Raw genomic sequence first — 17,330 nt, 5'->3', positions numbered from 1 at the left:
ATGTCTAATCAAGCAAAACAAATTTGTATATAGACTAGGTCAAATATAGAATCCTGACACTTTTGTGTTTGGGATTTGGATAACATGTTTCATTAAGAGTTCTTTGAAATTGTGGTTAGTCATTCTGCAGTTTGGAATATCTAAGATTTTTGAAGTTGTTTGTCTTAACAATATTTTGTCATTGTTTAAACCTCACTCTGCATTAATTCCTCAGGTTTCTATAATTTCCATCATCATTGAACTCAGGTCCTCCTGACTTCAGGGCTGGTGCTCTATCCACTGCCCCACCTAGTTGCCCCCTAGAAGTTTAATTTCAAAGTGAGGTAAATGGCTTGCAAGCAAGGAGGGAAATTGACACCCCACTAGTGGAGGAAGCCACATTAGTGTGGGCAGATCTCAATAATTATACCAGTGGCTACACAGTGATAATGGAGAGTAACAGCAAAAATGTGACAAGTTTGCTTCATAGCAGGGTTTATGACCATTACGTATCCAAGTTAGTTCAATCTCATCTGAGCTCAGAGAACAATTGATGCTGGTCAAAACAATACAATAATTATATGAAATAATTTTGGGATTTTGCTGTGGCTGAGATCATCTAGAGAGTAAGTGCAAAGGATTATTATTTTGTCAAGCTCAGGACACAGTTTGCTTGTTAGATTTTAGCTCTATAAAACAGTATGTTTCCTAATAGTACTTTGACTATTTCATATGACTGTGTACAGCTTAGATTTCATCCTCTGGCTTGCTCACATCCTTTGACCATTTATTAATTGAGGAATGGCTCTTGTTCGTATAAATTTGATACAGTGCTTTATATATCTTAGAAATGATAATCTTATTAACAAAGCTGATTGCAAAGATTTTTTTTTTCTCGTTTCTTATGAAGGAAGCTTTTAAAAAGACTTTTTTGTTATGTTGCCTTTTTATTAATTAAAAAAACTTGAATTTATAATTTTTGTACAATATTTTCGCACCAAGGTTTGTTAAAAAAAAAAAAAAAGTGATGTCTATCACATCTTATTTTCACATTTAGATTAATTACTCCCTTCTTTATTACAATAGTTGATTCTTAAAACCTTTGATGTCTAGTTTGTTGAAGGAATAAAGGGAAGGTGAGTTGATGTCTATAAATTACATTGAAACCCTAATGTGCTATATAAATATGAGTAGTTACTTTTAAATAATAATGAATAACCTAACAAATTATTCCTCTGCTTTGCTCTTTGCAGTTTGGACTTCTCAGTAATGGCATCAGCTCTACCTAGGACCCTGGGGGAGTTGCAGCTGTACCGAATATTACAGAAAGCCAACCTTCTTTCTTATTTTGATGCCTTCATCCAACAAGGTGGTGATGATGTCCAGCAGCTCTGTGAAGCTGGTGAAGAGGAGTTTTTGGAAATCATGGCCCTAGTGGGCATGGCTAGTAAGCCCCTTCACGTCAGAAGGTTGCAGAAGGCTTTAAGGGACTGGGTTACAAACCCTGGTCTTTTTAATCAGCCTCTCACTTCATTGCCTGTCAGTAGCATCCCCATTTATAAATTACCAGAGGGTTCTCCTACATGGTTGGGAATGTCTTGTAGTTCTTATGAGAGGAGCAGCAATGCTCGGGAACCTCATTTGAAGATTCCAAAGTGTGCTGCTACCACATGTGTACAGAGCCTGGGGCCAGCTAAGTCGGATGTTGTGGGGACCTTAGCGCTACAAAGTGCCGGTGACTCCAGGCTCTGGCAAGGTCACCATACTACGGAAAGCGAGCACAGTCTCTCCCCCGCAGACCTCGGCTCCCCAGCATCACCAAAAGAAAGCACAGAGGCTCTGGATGCAGCTGCCGCTCTGTCTGTGGCTGAGTGTGTAGAACGAATGGTCCCCACACTGCCCAAAAGTGACTTGAATGAAGTGAAAGAATTGCTGAAAACCAATAAGAAGTTGGCTAAAATGATTGGCCACATCTTTGAAATGAATGACGATGATCCACATAAAGAGGAGGAGATTCGGAAATATAGTGCAATATATGGGAGATTTGACTCAAAAAGGAAAGATGGCAAACATCTCACACTTCATGAGGTAAAAACAGAACAAAAGTGAATTAGGCATTTTCCTTCCTTCTTTTCTACTCTTCTATATTCAAGAAATGCTACCTTTCCTAGGCAGTAAGTTTAGAAACATTTTATTTTATTTTATAATAGCTTTTTATTTTTCAAAATACATGCAAAGATCAACATTCACCCATACAAAATCTTGTGTTTCATAATTTTCTTCCTTCCTTTCCCCTCCCCTAATCATTCAATATAGGTTAAACATGTGCAATTTTAGAAACATTTTAGAGCAAAATATATTTATGACATTTAAAATGCATACTAGAAATTTCCTCAAAGGATATGTTCCTTAAAAGTTTAGACTTTCAGTGATAAGATGTGGATAGCATCAGGCTTAGATTAAGGAAGTTGTTTAGTTATTTTTTTAGTCATATCTTATTCTACAGAAATTTGGGATTTTCTTGGCAATTTGTCAGTTTGTCATTTTCTTCTCTGCTTCATTTAGGAAACTGAGGCAAAGAGTTAAGTGACTTGCCCATGTCTCACAGCCAGTATGTGTCTAAAGCCCCTTTTAACTTCCTTACTCTGGCCTCACACACTATCTTCCAGGGTCAAATGAAATCAATATTTCACATATTTTCTCCCAAGATCAAATGAAATAATTGTAAAATTACATAACAATGTCTGACATGTAGAAAGTGCTATAGAAATATTATCTATTTTTATTGGTATTAATTGTTATTTGAGGGAAAGGAACCAGCAGAATATAAAAGATGTGTAGTATGTTAAAGTACTTAACACACTCATTATTTTTCTATTGTACTGAAAGATGACAACTTTTGATGTATAATGTTATTTTTAGAAGAAATTGCAGGACTCAACGCTCATAGAAACATAAAACTATTGTATTTATAATACAGTTTGTATGTGATTATTTTGGCTAGATAAAAAATTTTTAATGACTTTTATAACTAACCATTTAAAAAAATTATGGGAAAATAAACAGAACATAAAGCAGTTTCATATTGTACCAATAAAAATTCATTTCAGATCAGTGATCCAAAGATTTTAATGGCTTTTTAAAAAATGGTTTTAGATTGAATTTGGAATAAAAAAAACTTAACTTTATCCTTGCAGCTCCACGTATCCAAACTTATTCTGATTGAGTACAAAGAGTGCCAGTAAATTTTTTATGGCTTGCATTTATATGTATTTTTTAGAAATTAAAATAAATGTTTCATTCTTTGAAAATAAAAAAAAATTGAGGTGATTAAACCATTTCTCCTTTTAGGAGTAAGAAACAAATATGAATTCAACACATAAATTGAACACTCATGTATATTTAAATTGGTTTTTAAGTTTTTAACAAAACTTAATGCCACTTTGGTAACAATTTAAAGTACAATATTCTGAACTTTTAAATTTGTCTTAGTGATGAGTTCTGTCAAGTTACCACACGTGCAAAATGTGCCTTTCTCTTGTTTTTTTTTTCCCCCCTTGGGAGGTACATACTATTATTAATACTTTTTTTTTTTAATTATAGCTTTTTATTGACAAAACATATGCTTGGGTAATTTTTCAACACTGACTCTTGCAAAAATTTCTATTCCAACTTTTCCCCTCCTTCCCTCCACCTTCTCCCTTAGATGGCAGATAGTCCCATACATGTTAAATATGTTAAAGTATATGTTAAATACAATATATGTATACATACTTATACAGTTGTCTTGTTACACAAGAAAAATCAGATTTAGGAAGAAGGTAAAAATAACCTGGGAAGAAAAACAAAAAGCAAGCAAACAACAGCAGAAAGACAGCAAATGCTATGTTGAGGTCCACACTCATTTCCCAGTGTTCTTTCCCTGATTGTAGCTGGTTCTGTTCATTATTGATCAAATGGAACTGATTTGGATCCTCTCATTGTTGAAGAGAGCCACTTCCATCAGAATTGATGCTCATATAGTATTGTTGTTGAAGTGTATAATGATCTTCTGGTTCTGCTCATTTCACTTAACATCAGTTCATGTAAGTCTTTCCAAGCTTCTCTGTATTCATCCTGCTGGTCATTTCTTACAGAACAATAATATTCCCCATAACATTCATATATCACAATTTATTCAGCCATTCTCCAATTGATGGGCATCCATTCAATTTCCAGTTTCTAGCCACTACAAAAAAGGGCTGCCACAAACATTTTTTTGTGCCTTTCTCTTGTAATGAATCCAATTACATTGTACATCTCATGAACTTGTGGTAGTTTTGGTTAACCATTCTCAGGGACCACTAGAAAAATGGGTTACAGTATAATGGCAAACAATTCCTTAAGGAAAATGAAGGGATTTATCCACACTGTGAACTTCTTTGTATTTATTCACAGTCTAGGGATGAGAATAACTTTCTGTGATTCTGGAAAGCATAATTAGCAGTGTAGCTCTTTAATATTTTTAAATTGTGTTTAGAAATCTCCTTAAGAACAGGTATACTTTTTTGCTGAGGCAATTGGGGTTAAGATACTTGCCCAGGGTCACACAGCCAGGAAGTGTTAAGTGTCTGAGACCAGATTTGAAATCAGGTCCTCCTGACTTCAGAGCTGGTGCTCTATCCACTGCGCCAAGAACAGGCATACTTTTAACAAAAGACAACTACATTTTCAGTAAGATCTAAACTCTGCCATGTTTTAGCTCTGTTTAGATCTATTTTTAAAATGTAAATAGAACACAAAGTCAAGACTGAAAGGCCTGTATTTGGGAAATGTCAGAGGGTGTCAAGAGTGGAAATTAATTCTTTTTGTAAATCCACTCTACTTAAATCAAAAAAGATTGGAGAGGTGTCTCTTGACTGCTGAAAAGGGGATTTTTGTCATTGTTTGAGTAGCTCCTTTGAGAAACTGATGCCCAAATAGCTGCTGACTTTCTCCAAGGTATATAAGAATATTCACAAACTAATGAATAAAAAAAGGCTGTAAGGGATTCTTGAAAAAAATTTCATATAGAATTCTGTAAGTTCATACTCATACTACTGGATAGTTTTGACTTGAGTTCTGAAGCCATGAGCTATTAATCTACCAATTCTGGTTTAAAATTTATTGCTAGCAAAATTTCTTCAACTGTTAGTCATTAGAGCTACTTAAAATTAGGGAATTAGGAAGTTGTCACATCCTGGGCAAATTAGAGGGGAGAAAAAGTGATTTGCAATTTGCTTAGTACTCTATTTCTTGTTTGGCAGTGGTTTAGGTTTTATATTTCAAAATAATTGGATTTATCCAATAGACCAAGGACCAAGAATATTGTAGATTTACCTCTTAAATAAAGAAACTTTGAGTTAGGAATACCTGCCAGATGGAAGTATTTCTGAGTGATTTCAGAATGCCTCTTTGTCTTTCAAGACAGAGATATGACAGGCTGGATGAAAAAAACCTATGATTTCTATATCTTTCAAGAGGCTTGGAAAAGCTTTCTTCCCGTAAATTCTAGGAAACTAGATTTTATGGCACATAGAAAACCAAGTAAATAATTATAGGATAAGTCATGATTATAAAACCTTTTAGCTAAAGTACCAGTGGCAGTTTTAAATTTTTTATTAGCAGAGACATGTTATTCTGAGTTTTCTGCTGTAGCCAAGGAGCATTTCCAAAAGTTATGACAACTTAGAAGAGACATTGGATGCTAACAATTACTACTGATGACTGCTTTATATTTTTTTTTTGGGGGGGGCACACTCCTTCATATTATTTCAAATGTTTTTCTTGTATCATATATTTGAGGAAATTTGAAGAGGTAAACAAAAATACTAAATTAGTTAAAAATCAGCTTTTATTATTCATGTAACAAAGATTTATTGAGATTTGTTAGGTGCAAAGCAATATAAGGTAATAAAATAAATAGAAAGACATGCTCCTTGCTTCAAAGGAGTTTATAATCTAATATAGAGAAGAAAAAACATTACCATGTAAAATAAATATTAACATAACTTTCAAATGCTCTAAAGCCTTAGTTCTCACATTTGTGGCAATTGTTATTGCCATTTCAAAAATTCAAATGGAAATCTACTTGCAGGTCATGTATTAACATGACTGGATTGTGTAAGTATATATGTATACTAAATGATCATTGATGTTCCAAATTTTAAACATTTTGATTTTCACTGCCCATAATGGAGTTTTTTAAAGTAGAATTAGTCTCTGTCCTAAATGATGATAAAGAAGTTTTATTATCTCAGCTTTAATATTTCTGAGGAAAAAGAGAAAGCCGTTTTACCTGGAAATATGGATGAAATATTGACATTTTGGTCAATAAAGACCAAGAAGAGAATACAGTACAGACCAGTAAAGAGAAGATAGGAGGGATATGAGGTTTAGGGTAGCTAGGAAATTCTGTTTCCTTAATTATAAAAATAAAATTTGTATATTTTGAAAATTAGGAAAAAAAGGAATGAGAGACTGGATCCATGAATTCATTCATATAAAGAGTATGGGAAAACTCTCTGCCAATAGAGTGCACTACTGTCTCTAGTTTATAATCTTAGAGATTATTCTCTAGAGCACTAGTCAGCCTAAATTATGTGAATTGCCCAAGAACTACACAGCCAAGATATATGTGTCAGAGGAAGGATTTGAACTCGGGTCTTTGTATATTCCAGTCATTTCTATCTATTGTAACATACTGCTTCTACTTGTAGAGGTTTACAGTCATAAATTCTACTTTCAGTGAAGGGAGTGTTTGCTTTACAAGAGCTTTATTCATTAAGTATATCTTTATGAGGGCAACTGGGTGGCTTTAAGGATAGAGTTCTGGACCAGGAGTCAGGAAGTCTCATCTTCCTGAGTTCAAATCTTGCCTCAAACACTAGCTGTGTGACCCTGGGTAAGTCACTTAACACTGTCAGTTTCTTCATATGTCAAATGAGCTGGAGAAGGAAATACCCCAAACTACTCCAGTAGCTTTGTGAAGAAAACTCCAAATGGGGTCATAGAGAATGAAACATAATTGAAAGTAACTGAACAACAACAAAATTTTAAATGTATGCATTTCTATTGGGATTTAAATTTCATTTTGGTGGTTTGGGGCATGGTAGACCACCACACTGGTGTCAGAAGACCTGCATTCAAATTCCAGCTTTGCTACTTTGTAACCTGTATGACCTTAACTTCTCTGGACCTCAATTTCTTTATTTGTAACACGAGGGGATTGGTCTACCAGATGACTAGAGTTGTCCTTCCTATCTTTATGTATCTATGATTGAATATTTTGGTTTTGCTTATCAAAAATTCACTCATTAAAAATCCTCAGAGATGTGGTTTGAGTACCATTCATGGATCTTTCCTCATGATGATCTTTGAAGGATTTTAGAATGTAGGAATCTTTAAAAGAATAATGATAATAATGTTTTTTTTTTTTCAAAATACATGCAAAGATAGTTTTCAACATTCACCCATGCAAAACCTTGTGTTCCAAATTTTTTTCTCTCTTTCCTTCCCCATGTTTCCTGGACAGCAAGTAATATAATATAGGTTAAACATGCAATTCTTAGGAAGCTTTTTCTGGTCTTTTGGAATAACTAGATAAAATACAAAAGATAATATTGGAAAGGATAATGATTAATATGATAGCCTAGTTGAAGTTAGCAAATTATTTAGAAAATATTTTTTTTTTAAATTAGTCTTTTGCTGCGGGTCCAAAGGGGATAATCATGTACCCTCAAAAGTACTTGAGAAAACATTTTCCACTAGTGTTCTTTTAGGGAAATAAATATAAAGACCAATTTTCCCACTTACATTTATGAATGGAATCTAGCTTTTGGTAGAAGAATTAGGCTTTATAATTGCAAAAGTCAGTAGCAGGTTAATTGGCATTAAAAAAAGTCGTTTGACAATTGGGAGGTCTTCACAATACTCTGAATAAAAAGACTTACCAACTTCCCTAATGGACTGTTGCCTCTTGAATTTATGATGATGACTTTTCAAATCCTGTGTGGATTCCTATTGATTTTCTAGCAATAATTCTACAAAAATTTATTGTGGTTCAATAAACAATCTGTATGTTTCTGACTTAGAATGTCACTTTGACACACTGTATTTCATAATGAAGTCTTTTGGCCAATCTGCCACACTTATGATGTCAAAAATAATTTAACATACAATTTACAGGTTCTGTGAAGTTTAAAAGCAAGAAACCTCTGAGGAGATCATCATCCTTTTCATATATAAAAGTCCATTTATTTCCTGTCCACATATTTGCTGTCCTTGTGATTCTCTTCCAAAATAAGATAATAAAATTGAGATTATGGTTTTACTTGGTTCATTTGAGAAGGGTTCTAAAAATATAAATTGCAGAATATGGCAGGATTATGGTCAGCTAGGTGGCTCAGTGGAAAGAGTGTTGTGCTTGAATTTCAGAATACTCATCTTCCTGAGTTCAAATGTGGCTTCAGATACTTACTAGCTGTTTAACCCTGGATAAGGCACCTAACTCTGCCTTAGTTTTCTTACCTGTAAATGAGAAAGAAATTACAAACTACTCCAATATCTTTTCTAAGAAAACCGTAAACGGGTTCACAAAGAATTGGACACAACTGAACAACAATATGGTAAGATTGGAAACAGCACAATATAGTGAAAAAATCTCCAGTTCAGTAGTAAGAGAGCTTAAATTCTAATCCAAGCTCTCTCACATATTTTGATTTTGACCTTAATTTGCATCCTTTTGGCCTCAGTTTTCTCATCTATTACATGAGAAGATTGGATTGTACAATGCTAAGGTAAAGTCCTTTCCAGCTCTAAATCTGTGACCTGACTTAGTTTTCTTGTTAATTAGGACATTAGGAGTATACACATTAGAGCCACATACAAACCACAGCATAAGATCATTGTTTTTAAGTGAAATGCCATTTAAATTTATTGACTAAGTGAAGCATCTTATGTGATTGAATGGAAAAGTTTGAAAATCATTTTTGTGTTTTAATTTTCAGCTGACTGTTAATGAAGCAGCCGCTCAGCTTTGTGTCAAAGATAATGCCCTTTTGACAAGAAGAGATGAACTCTTTGCCCTTTCTCGGCAGATTTCTCGAGAGGTTACCTACAAGTACACTTATAGAACAACCAAGTAAGCTTTAAAGAGACTGAATGGTGAAACTAGGATGTTTAGGCACAATCCCCAGATCCTGCTGCATGCCTTCCTTCCCCCTTTTAATTCAGTGATTCTGATGGAGTAAATGGATGACTGTGTGGTAAACAAGAAATAAAAAAGCATTGAGTTTTCAAAGCATTACTAACATGAATTCTGATATTGAATGCAACTCTTCAAAATATTATGATTATCCTTTTAGCAATATAAATAATTTTAGGGAGTATCTCAAAGGATTTTTCTCCCTTTTCAGAAGCTTTTGTTGCAAGTGTAATCATTGAATTTAACAGATATTCTTAAATATCTAGAGAGGGAGCTTGGCATAATAGAGAAAGCTAGTCCCAGGTCCAGGAAAAGGTTCAAGTTCTGCCTTTGATACATATCGTGAGTTGCATTTATTTTTTAAAAAATTGCAGCTTAGTCCTTTGTCTGTATCCTATTTTGGAGTGCCTATTGTGTATAGTGAGAAGACTTAGTTAACATTTATTGAGCACTGACTAACTGCAAAAAACTGTACTAATACCCATGGTGTTTGAAAAGATGTGTTACCCATTGGCAAGGAATTCATAAGCAAATATTTTAGATATTTACAAAGATCTTGTTGCCTTGCATTTGAGGGAAAAGATAGCTCTAGTATTAACAATAAAGTGTGTATGACACATCTTTTGAGAAATCAAAGCTCATAATAATGAAAAAAACCTCAGTAAGGGTGGTTTCATAGTTTTACCTATAAATATATCACATTTTGAAATATTTGCAGAGGCTATATAGTATAACAGGAAAAGTCCTAGATGTGCAAACAAGAAACCTGTCTTTTAGTCTCTACTCTAACATTTAATAGCTGTATCACTGAGCAAATCATTTCAGCTTTTTCCTCATTTTTAAAGTGGGGACAATAATAATTGTGCTAAAATAACCTCAAGGTTAGAATTTTAGAAAATGTTATTAATTTGGAATTATGCCAATGGGCCATAAAACTGCATATCCTTTGATCTAGCAATTTCAGGACTATATATCTGTGTCCCAAAGAGATCATAAAAAAGAGGAAAGGACCTACATGTACAAAAATATTTTTAACAGTTCTTTTTATGGTGGCAAAGAATTGGAAATTGAGGCGATACCCATCAATTGGGGAAATTGCTAAACAAGTTGTGTTGAATGTAATGGAATACTATTGTTCTATAAGAAATAATGAGCAGATGGATTTCAGAAAACCCTGGAAAAACTTTAGTGAACTGATGCTGAGTGAAATGAGCAGAACCCAGGAGCACATTGTACATAGTAACAACAAGATTATATGATAACCAACTCTGATAGATATAATTCTTCTCAATAGTGCAGTGATCTAAGACAATTACAAGGGATTTGTGATAGAAAATTCTGACTACATGCAGAGAAAGAATTATGGAGTCTGAATTTAGATCAAAACATACTGTTTTCAATTGGGTTTGTGTGTGTGTGTGTGTGTGTGTGTGTGTGTGTGTGTGTGATGGTTTTTCTCTTGTGAGTCTTCTTTCACAATGTGACTAATGTGGAAATATATTTAACATGAATGTACATGTATAAGTTATATCAGATTGCTAGCAGTATTGGAGATAGGAGAGAAGGAAAGGAAGTAGAAAAATTTGGAGCTCCTATCTTTTTTTTTGTATTATTATTATTATTTTTTATAATAGCTTTTTATTTACAAGTTATATGTATGGGTAATTTTACAGCATTGACAATTGCCAAACCTTTTGTTCCAATTTTTCCCCTCCTTCCCCTCACTCCCTCCCCTAGATGGCAGGATGACCAATACATGTTAAATATGTTAAAGTATGAATTAAATACAAAATAAGTATACATGTCCAACCATTATTTTGCTGTACAAAAAGAATCAGACTCTGAAGTAGTATACAATTAGCCTATGAAGGAAATCAAAAATGCAGGCAGGCAAAAATATAGGGATTGGGAATTCTATGTAATGATTCTTAGTCATCTCCCAGAGTTCTTTCGTGGAGTTCCTATCTTACAAAGATGAATATTGAAAACTATCTTTATGTGTATTTGGAAAAAAATACTGCTAAGTAAGATCTTAAAAAAGAAGAAAAATGCTGTTTAAATCTTTTTTTGAGCGGTTATTATTATTGTTATCCACAGATCCTTCCCATTAGATCCCTAATCTATTTCCGAAGGTTTAGATTCACTTTGCTTTTATTCACTAGTAGAATGAATCCTCATTTATCCACTAGTCCTTCATTTCTTTACCCAACACTTTGGGTTTCTAACCATCACTTATACAATTACAATTATAGTGTTTTGGGTTTTTTTTTTTTTCATTCAGTAGCAAAAGGTAATTAAATAGTAGCCACAGGGGAAAAGACCCTAGTTTAATGGGTAATAACTTAGACTTCTGGGATAGTAGGTTTCTTGCATTTGGCATTGTACAGACTGTCCTTTCTGCGCATGGATAATCAGAAGGAACTGTTCCTACTGAGATTCCATTTTCTCTACAGTTCTCTATGTTAAACTAAAAAGTTTAACCTAAGATAGTTTCTATTGCTTTATATATTTCTTTAGAGTTCTTAGAACTCACGTGAAAATGCTAGTTTGTCCTTTCATCACAAATTAGTCTTAATCTGCTACTTATTTTTATTTTAGTATTTCATTTTCCCCCAATTACACATAAAAACAGTTTTCAACATGTTTTTAAAATTGCGTTCCAAAATCTCTCCTTCCCTTCCTGCTCCCTTCATTGAGAAAGCAAGCAATTTGATGTTATACATATGTAGTCATGCAAAACCTGTTTTTATATTAGTCATGTTGTAAAAGAAAACATAGACCAAAATAAAAAAATTCAAGAAAAATAAAGTTTAAAAAAATATGCTTCATTCTATAGAGTCCACTCTTTCTCTGGGAATGGGTAATATTTTTCATCATAAGTCCTTCAGAATTGTCTTGAATGTTTGTATTACTGAGAATGACTAAGTCTTTCACATTTGATCATCTTACAATATTGCTGTTACTGTGCACAATTTTCTCTTGTTCTTCTCATTTCATTTTGTATCAGTTCATGTGTTTCCAGGTTTTTCTGAGAGCATCTACTTCATCATTTCTTATAGCAAAAAAGTATTCCATCACAATCATATACAATTTGTTCAGCCATTTCCCAATTGATGGGCATCCCCTCAGTTTCCAATTCTTTGCCACCATTGATCTGCTGCTTTTAAAGAGAATTGAAGCTCAATTTGACTTCTTATTCTTTTTGTGATAAGATATGAATCAACCAGTCAACAAATGTCATTGAATGCTTTCTATTTGGGGGCTACAAATAAGGAATGATTATTTCCTTTCTGCATAAGTAAATGATAGCTACTTTTTACTTGTTTCTTGGTAGAATTAGGCCCTTGCATGTAAACTTGAAAATGATGGGGTGATGCTTTTTGTAATCCTAATGTTTATCAGTTGTAAGTTTTTAAACAACCTCAGGAATATAAATGTGTTTTAGTAAAACATATTTATATGTTTTAATAAAATAATACAGAGTGAGATGTATTTAAGAAGAAAAATTGTAATCTTTATTTATTGTTTCCCTAGGTCTAAATGTGGAGAGAGAGATGAATTATCCCCCAAGAGAATTAAAATAGAGGTATTATTATATTTGTATATATTTTCTTACATCAAAAATAAGCTATTTTTAAAAAATATAAGGAAATGTGAGAAAAGTTATAGAATGTGAATTTTGTTTGTAAAATAGATTTTTAATATATTATCCTAAAAAAAAGATACAGTAAGACTTGAGTAGGTTATAAGAATTTTAGAACTAAAAGAAATTTACTTAATTGTCCAACTTTTTTTTTTTTTTAATAGATGAAACTAAAGGACAGAGAGATGAAATGGTCAATACTATTGTTATATATATTAGTTAGGTGGTGCAGTGGATTTAGCAGTAGGAAGACTCTGCTTTCTAAATTCAAATCCGACCTCAGATACTTAATAGTTTTGTAACCCTGGGCAAGTCATTTAACTTTGTGTGCTTTAGTTTCCTTATCTGTCAAATGAGCTGGATAAAGAAATGGTAAACCTTTTCAAGTTGCCAAGAAAACCCTAAATGGGGTGGTGAAGACATGACCTAAAATGATAAATAACAAATTGTTATTTGAAAGATACAGTGTAAATTAGTGAGAATCAAAATTGTAGACAATTAAAAAAAATATTACTTTTGAGCATAAAGATAACCAACAAGTGTTAAAAAAAAAAAATCATCTGCCAGCAGCCCATAAAGATTGGTAATTTGCAGATAAATGATTGTTTGTTTCTAAAGTGCTTCAGTGAAAACCCATTTAGTTTTATTCTCCCTGAATTTTACTTACATGATTAATCAGTTTAGTACATATTTGATATATAATACAATGATAAATAAACGCAGCCTTTAAGTGCTCCAATTCCAATTCTTAGACCACATAAGTGAGACTGAGACTTATGTTGGGGGGTGGAGGGGAGTATCATTGAAATATCAGAATATACTTCTCATTTTTGTTCTGCAGGTGATCAGGTTGGGGTTTATAAGGAGGAATGTACTTCCCTCTCTTAGGGGCCCTCAGAACTAAAGAATGGTTTCTAGATCACTGTATTTAAAAAAAAAAAAATGTAATGAATAAGCTGATTGTTTTAAGGCTAACCAGCCTACTATACAAAGAAGTTAGTGTCAGCACCTGGCCAGAGATGCTATTTTTTGAGTTCTTTTCTATGTAGTCACATGTAGATGCTAAGATATGATAGAATGTTTGAATTGAAGGTCAAATCAACACCTTTTGGATGCAGAGATCTTTGGTAGCTGTTGGATTAGATACAAATTTTAGATATGACATTCATTGTCCTTCCTCTAGTGAATCTACAGTGTAGTAGGAAGATATCACACATATCAAAACCTCATCCAAAGTTTATTTACTAAAGTATCAAAAGATCTTCTTAGAGAGATGATGCTAATGCATGGGCCATCTGTGTTGTCTTGTGTATTAATTGTATTTAATTGAATTCTTTTAGTACAAAGAGGAGACTGGTGGGACAGAAAGGAGAATATAAAAAAAATGGAGGAAATAAGGAACAGAATAATATAGGTAACAATGTTACCAGTGCTCTGCCATGCTGTTATCAGTTTCACTTACCTGGTTTATAAGCAGAGGTGGAGGTGCAAGGATGAGATCAGCCAGCTCTCTGGGAGTCCAAGAATGCCCTCTGATGTTGGAGAATGTGCATGACAGCCAAGAGTGACCACTCGATTAATGAAACCAGACTAGGTCTACAGTCAGATAGTGCTCATGTGCCCCTTTAGCTGCTACTTGTTTAAGTATCTTAAAGGGTTGCAAATAAAAATGCCTTGGGAGATCCACAGCAGAGGATAGAAAGTCCATTACGGTGAGGAGTTGGGGCAGAGAAGGCCTCCCTAAGTAGGTTGCTTTTGAATTGGGTTTTCAAGGATGAGTAGGAATTATATAGGCCCTGAGATGCAAGAAAGGACAATCTAGATACTCCTCTAGATTATAAACTCCTTGAGGGAATAGACTTTTACTTTTGTTGTTGTTTCTCTGGGACCTAGTACTATACCTTGCACATTAGAAATGCATCATTAGTATTAGTTGAATTGAATTGAATAGGCTTTGGGAATAGCTGGACCAAAACCCTGGAGACAGGAAAGTTTGAGTTTTGTATAGTAAGAAAAGCAGACTAGTAAGACTGGTCTAGAACGAGTTTGATTGATAAATTTAAATTAAATGTGAAATTTAGGGTAAAATAACACTAAATTATGGACATTTTGAATGCCAGGTTAAGAAGATTGAACTTTGTTAGTAGCAGATGGCTATTGAAAGGTTTTGAGCAAAAAGGTGACATGGCCAGATTTCTACATAAGGATAGTCTTACATTGGTGTAAAGGGTGATTTGGAGGAGAGAGAATTGATGTGGTGAGAATATTAAGGAGGAAGTAAAAAAGAATGATTTGGAGAGTCTGTACTATGGAAGTGGCAGTAAGATCCAAGATGCACACACTATCAGATAAAATTAGCAGGACTTTGTTATTGATGAGATTCAAGATGAAGTAGAGAAAACAGTCAAGATTGGGTGCTACTGACAGAAATAGTGAAGTCAATAGGAAGTGCAAATTATTTGGAGAAATATAAATCAATTGTGGAGATGCTAAGTTTGTGGCATTGACAGGATAACCAGGTAACTGATGCTCCCACAGTCATTTGGGGGTGGGAGGTTATTTAGGAGTGCTCTGCAAAAAATAAAAATAAAAAAATAAAGAAAGAAAGTGATTGAGGAAGAGAGAGCAAATGAAATTGCCAAGGGAGAGAGTATAGAGAAACAAAGAGAGTAGAGGACAAAAGACAGAGATTAGAGAAGTAGGGGGAAAACCAATAGAATGATATCTGAAGCTAAGATAGAAGGAGTATGCAGGAGAGGAGATACTGTTCAACAATTTCAGATATTGCAGAAAAGTAAAGGGGAGGATAAGTACTGAATAAAGTCCATTAGGTTTAATAATTCGGTGTGATTGCAGCTTTTGAGCAGTTTTAAAAGAAGAAAATTACAAAGGATTGAGGAGAGAGTGAGTGATAAGGAAGGTTCAGGTAGGAATGGAAAGATCTTAGTATATTTAAAAATAAGTGGTAAGGAGCCAGCAGAGAGAGAAATATTGAAGTCAATTGATTGTTGATTCAAGGTCCTGAAGGAGTTTGTGGGAATCAAAGGATGAGTAAGAAGTAATGTTGCCCCTTTCTGTATAAGAAGGAAAGGAAGAAGGTAAGTGATTAAGCTATGAAATATGTGGGAATAGTCATTTGACCTTCATTTATTGATTTGTGGAGTTAAATTATCTTTTTTAAGTGTGGAAGGGTGGGAGCTGTTAAGAGCTCCAGGGAGAATAGGTTTGGAATACTCTATAAGGATAGTAATATAAGGAAATAGTGAGTATGAGGATTGCCAAAATGCATTGAGGACTCAGCTAAAGTTATAGAAGGGATCTTAGAGTTCATCTGTTTAGTTCAAATGCTTCATTTTACATGTGAAGAAACTGAGATTAAGAAATACAGACCAAGAAAACATTATACACAGCAACAACAAGATTATGTGATGATCAACTGGGATGGACTTGGGTCTTTTCAACAATGAGGTGGTTCAAAGCAATTCCAATAGATTTGTGATGGAAAGAACTATCCACATTCCACAGAGAGAAATATGGAGACTGAATATGAATTAAAACATAGTATTTTCATCTTTTTGTTATTGTTATTGTTAGTTTGCTTGTTTTTTTTTTGTTGTTGTTCTCTTCTGTTTTTTTCCCCTTTTGATCTGATTTTTCTCATGTGGCATGATGAATGTGGACATGTATTTAGGAGAATTGCACATGTTAACCAAGAAGGAAGGAAGGAAGGAAGGAAGGAAGGAAGGAAGGAAGGAAGGAAGGAAGGAGGATTGATGGAGTATGTCACTAAATTAGTTTGCAAGTGAGTAAGCAGAGCTGTGATTAGAATCTGTCTTTTTTCCTGGTTCAGTGTTTTTTGTGCAACGCCACTTTGTGCAACGCATTGCACAAAAAACAACGCCACTTGTCTGCTGATTTGTTGTTAAATGCTTTGTTACTTCTCTAATAACAAATGGACATTGAAAACCAAGCACTTAAGGGAATATTTTAAGTCAAAGGAACATCAACATGAATATATCAACAAAATATATCACTGTGATTCTGTCTTTTCTTTGTCTCTATTCTCTCTGTCTCTATCTTTCTGTCTATCTTTGTGTCTCTCTCATTTTTATTAGTTTAGGGAGCTTCTGAAGAGGAACTTCTTATACCAGTGCAGATTCTTCTGAAATGTATAGTCTTAGAGAAGTTTGGTCAATAAGAGATGAAATGATCCACATCTACTATATATGTGGGACTTGAACCCAAGTCTTTTTTTTATACTGAGACCAATTCTCTTTGAACCATGTCAGTCTGCCTCCCATCTTATTAATTGTTGATGGGAATTCATATAATTTTGTCTTTTGTGGTCATTTCCTACTAAGAACTTGCTTTAAAGCATATAGACAAAATTTTAGGGAAATGACTAACACAGATCCAGGGTGTGGAAAAGTTTGTTTGCTTATTTTTACTTTGATGTTCTTGGTTCTATATTGGGGTTTTAACACA

At 33.8% G+C, this 17,330-nt stretch overlaps 1 protein-coding gene across 3 annotated transcripts in view; it reads left to right on the top strand.

Moving 5' to 3' along the window:
- The window catches only part of NAB1 (NGFI-A binding protein 1), a 61,240-nt gene that overhangs the window by 20,317 nt on the left and 23,593 nt on the right, over positions 1 to 17,330 (top strand). For all 3 annotated transcript variants that reach the window (XM_051985997.1, XM_051985996.1, XM_051985995.1), the window contains exons 2-4: positions 1,233 to 2,067; positions 9,006 to 9,139; positions 12,737 to 12,788. In XM_051985997.1, coding sequence (XP_051841957.1) covers positions 1,249 to 2,067; positions 9,006 to 9,139; positions 12,737 to 12,788 — 1,005 coding nt within the window. In that variant the 5' untranslated portion in view covers positions 1,233 to 1,248. The remainder of the gene's footprint in view (positions 1 to 1,232; positions 2,068 to 9,005; positions 9,140 to 12,736; positions 12,789 to 17,330) is intronic.

The sequence above is a fragment of the Antechinus flavipes genome, chromosome 3 (assembly GCF_016432865.1).
Source record: "Antechinus flavipes isolate AdamAnt ecotype Samford, QLD, Australia chromosome 3, AdamAnt_v2, whole genome shotgun sequence".
Classification (NCBI taxonomy): domain Eukaryota; kingdom Metazoa; phylum Chordata; class Mammalia; order Dasyuromorphia; family Dasyuridae; genus Antechinus; species Antechinus flavipes.
The sequence above is the reverse complement of the archived record's forward strand: the minus strand, read 5'-3'. Positions and strand labels throughout refer to the sequence as shown.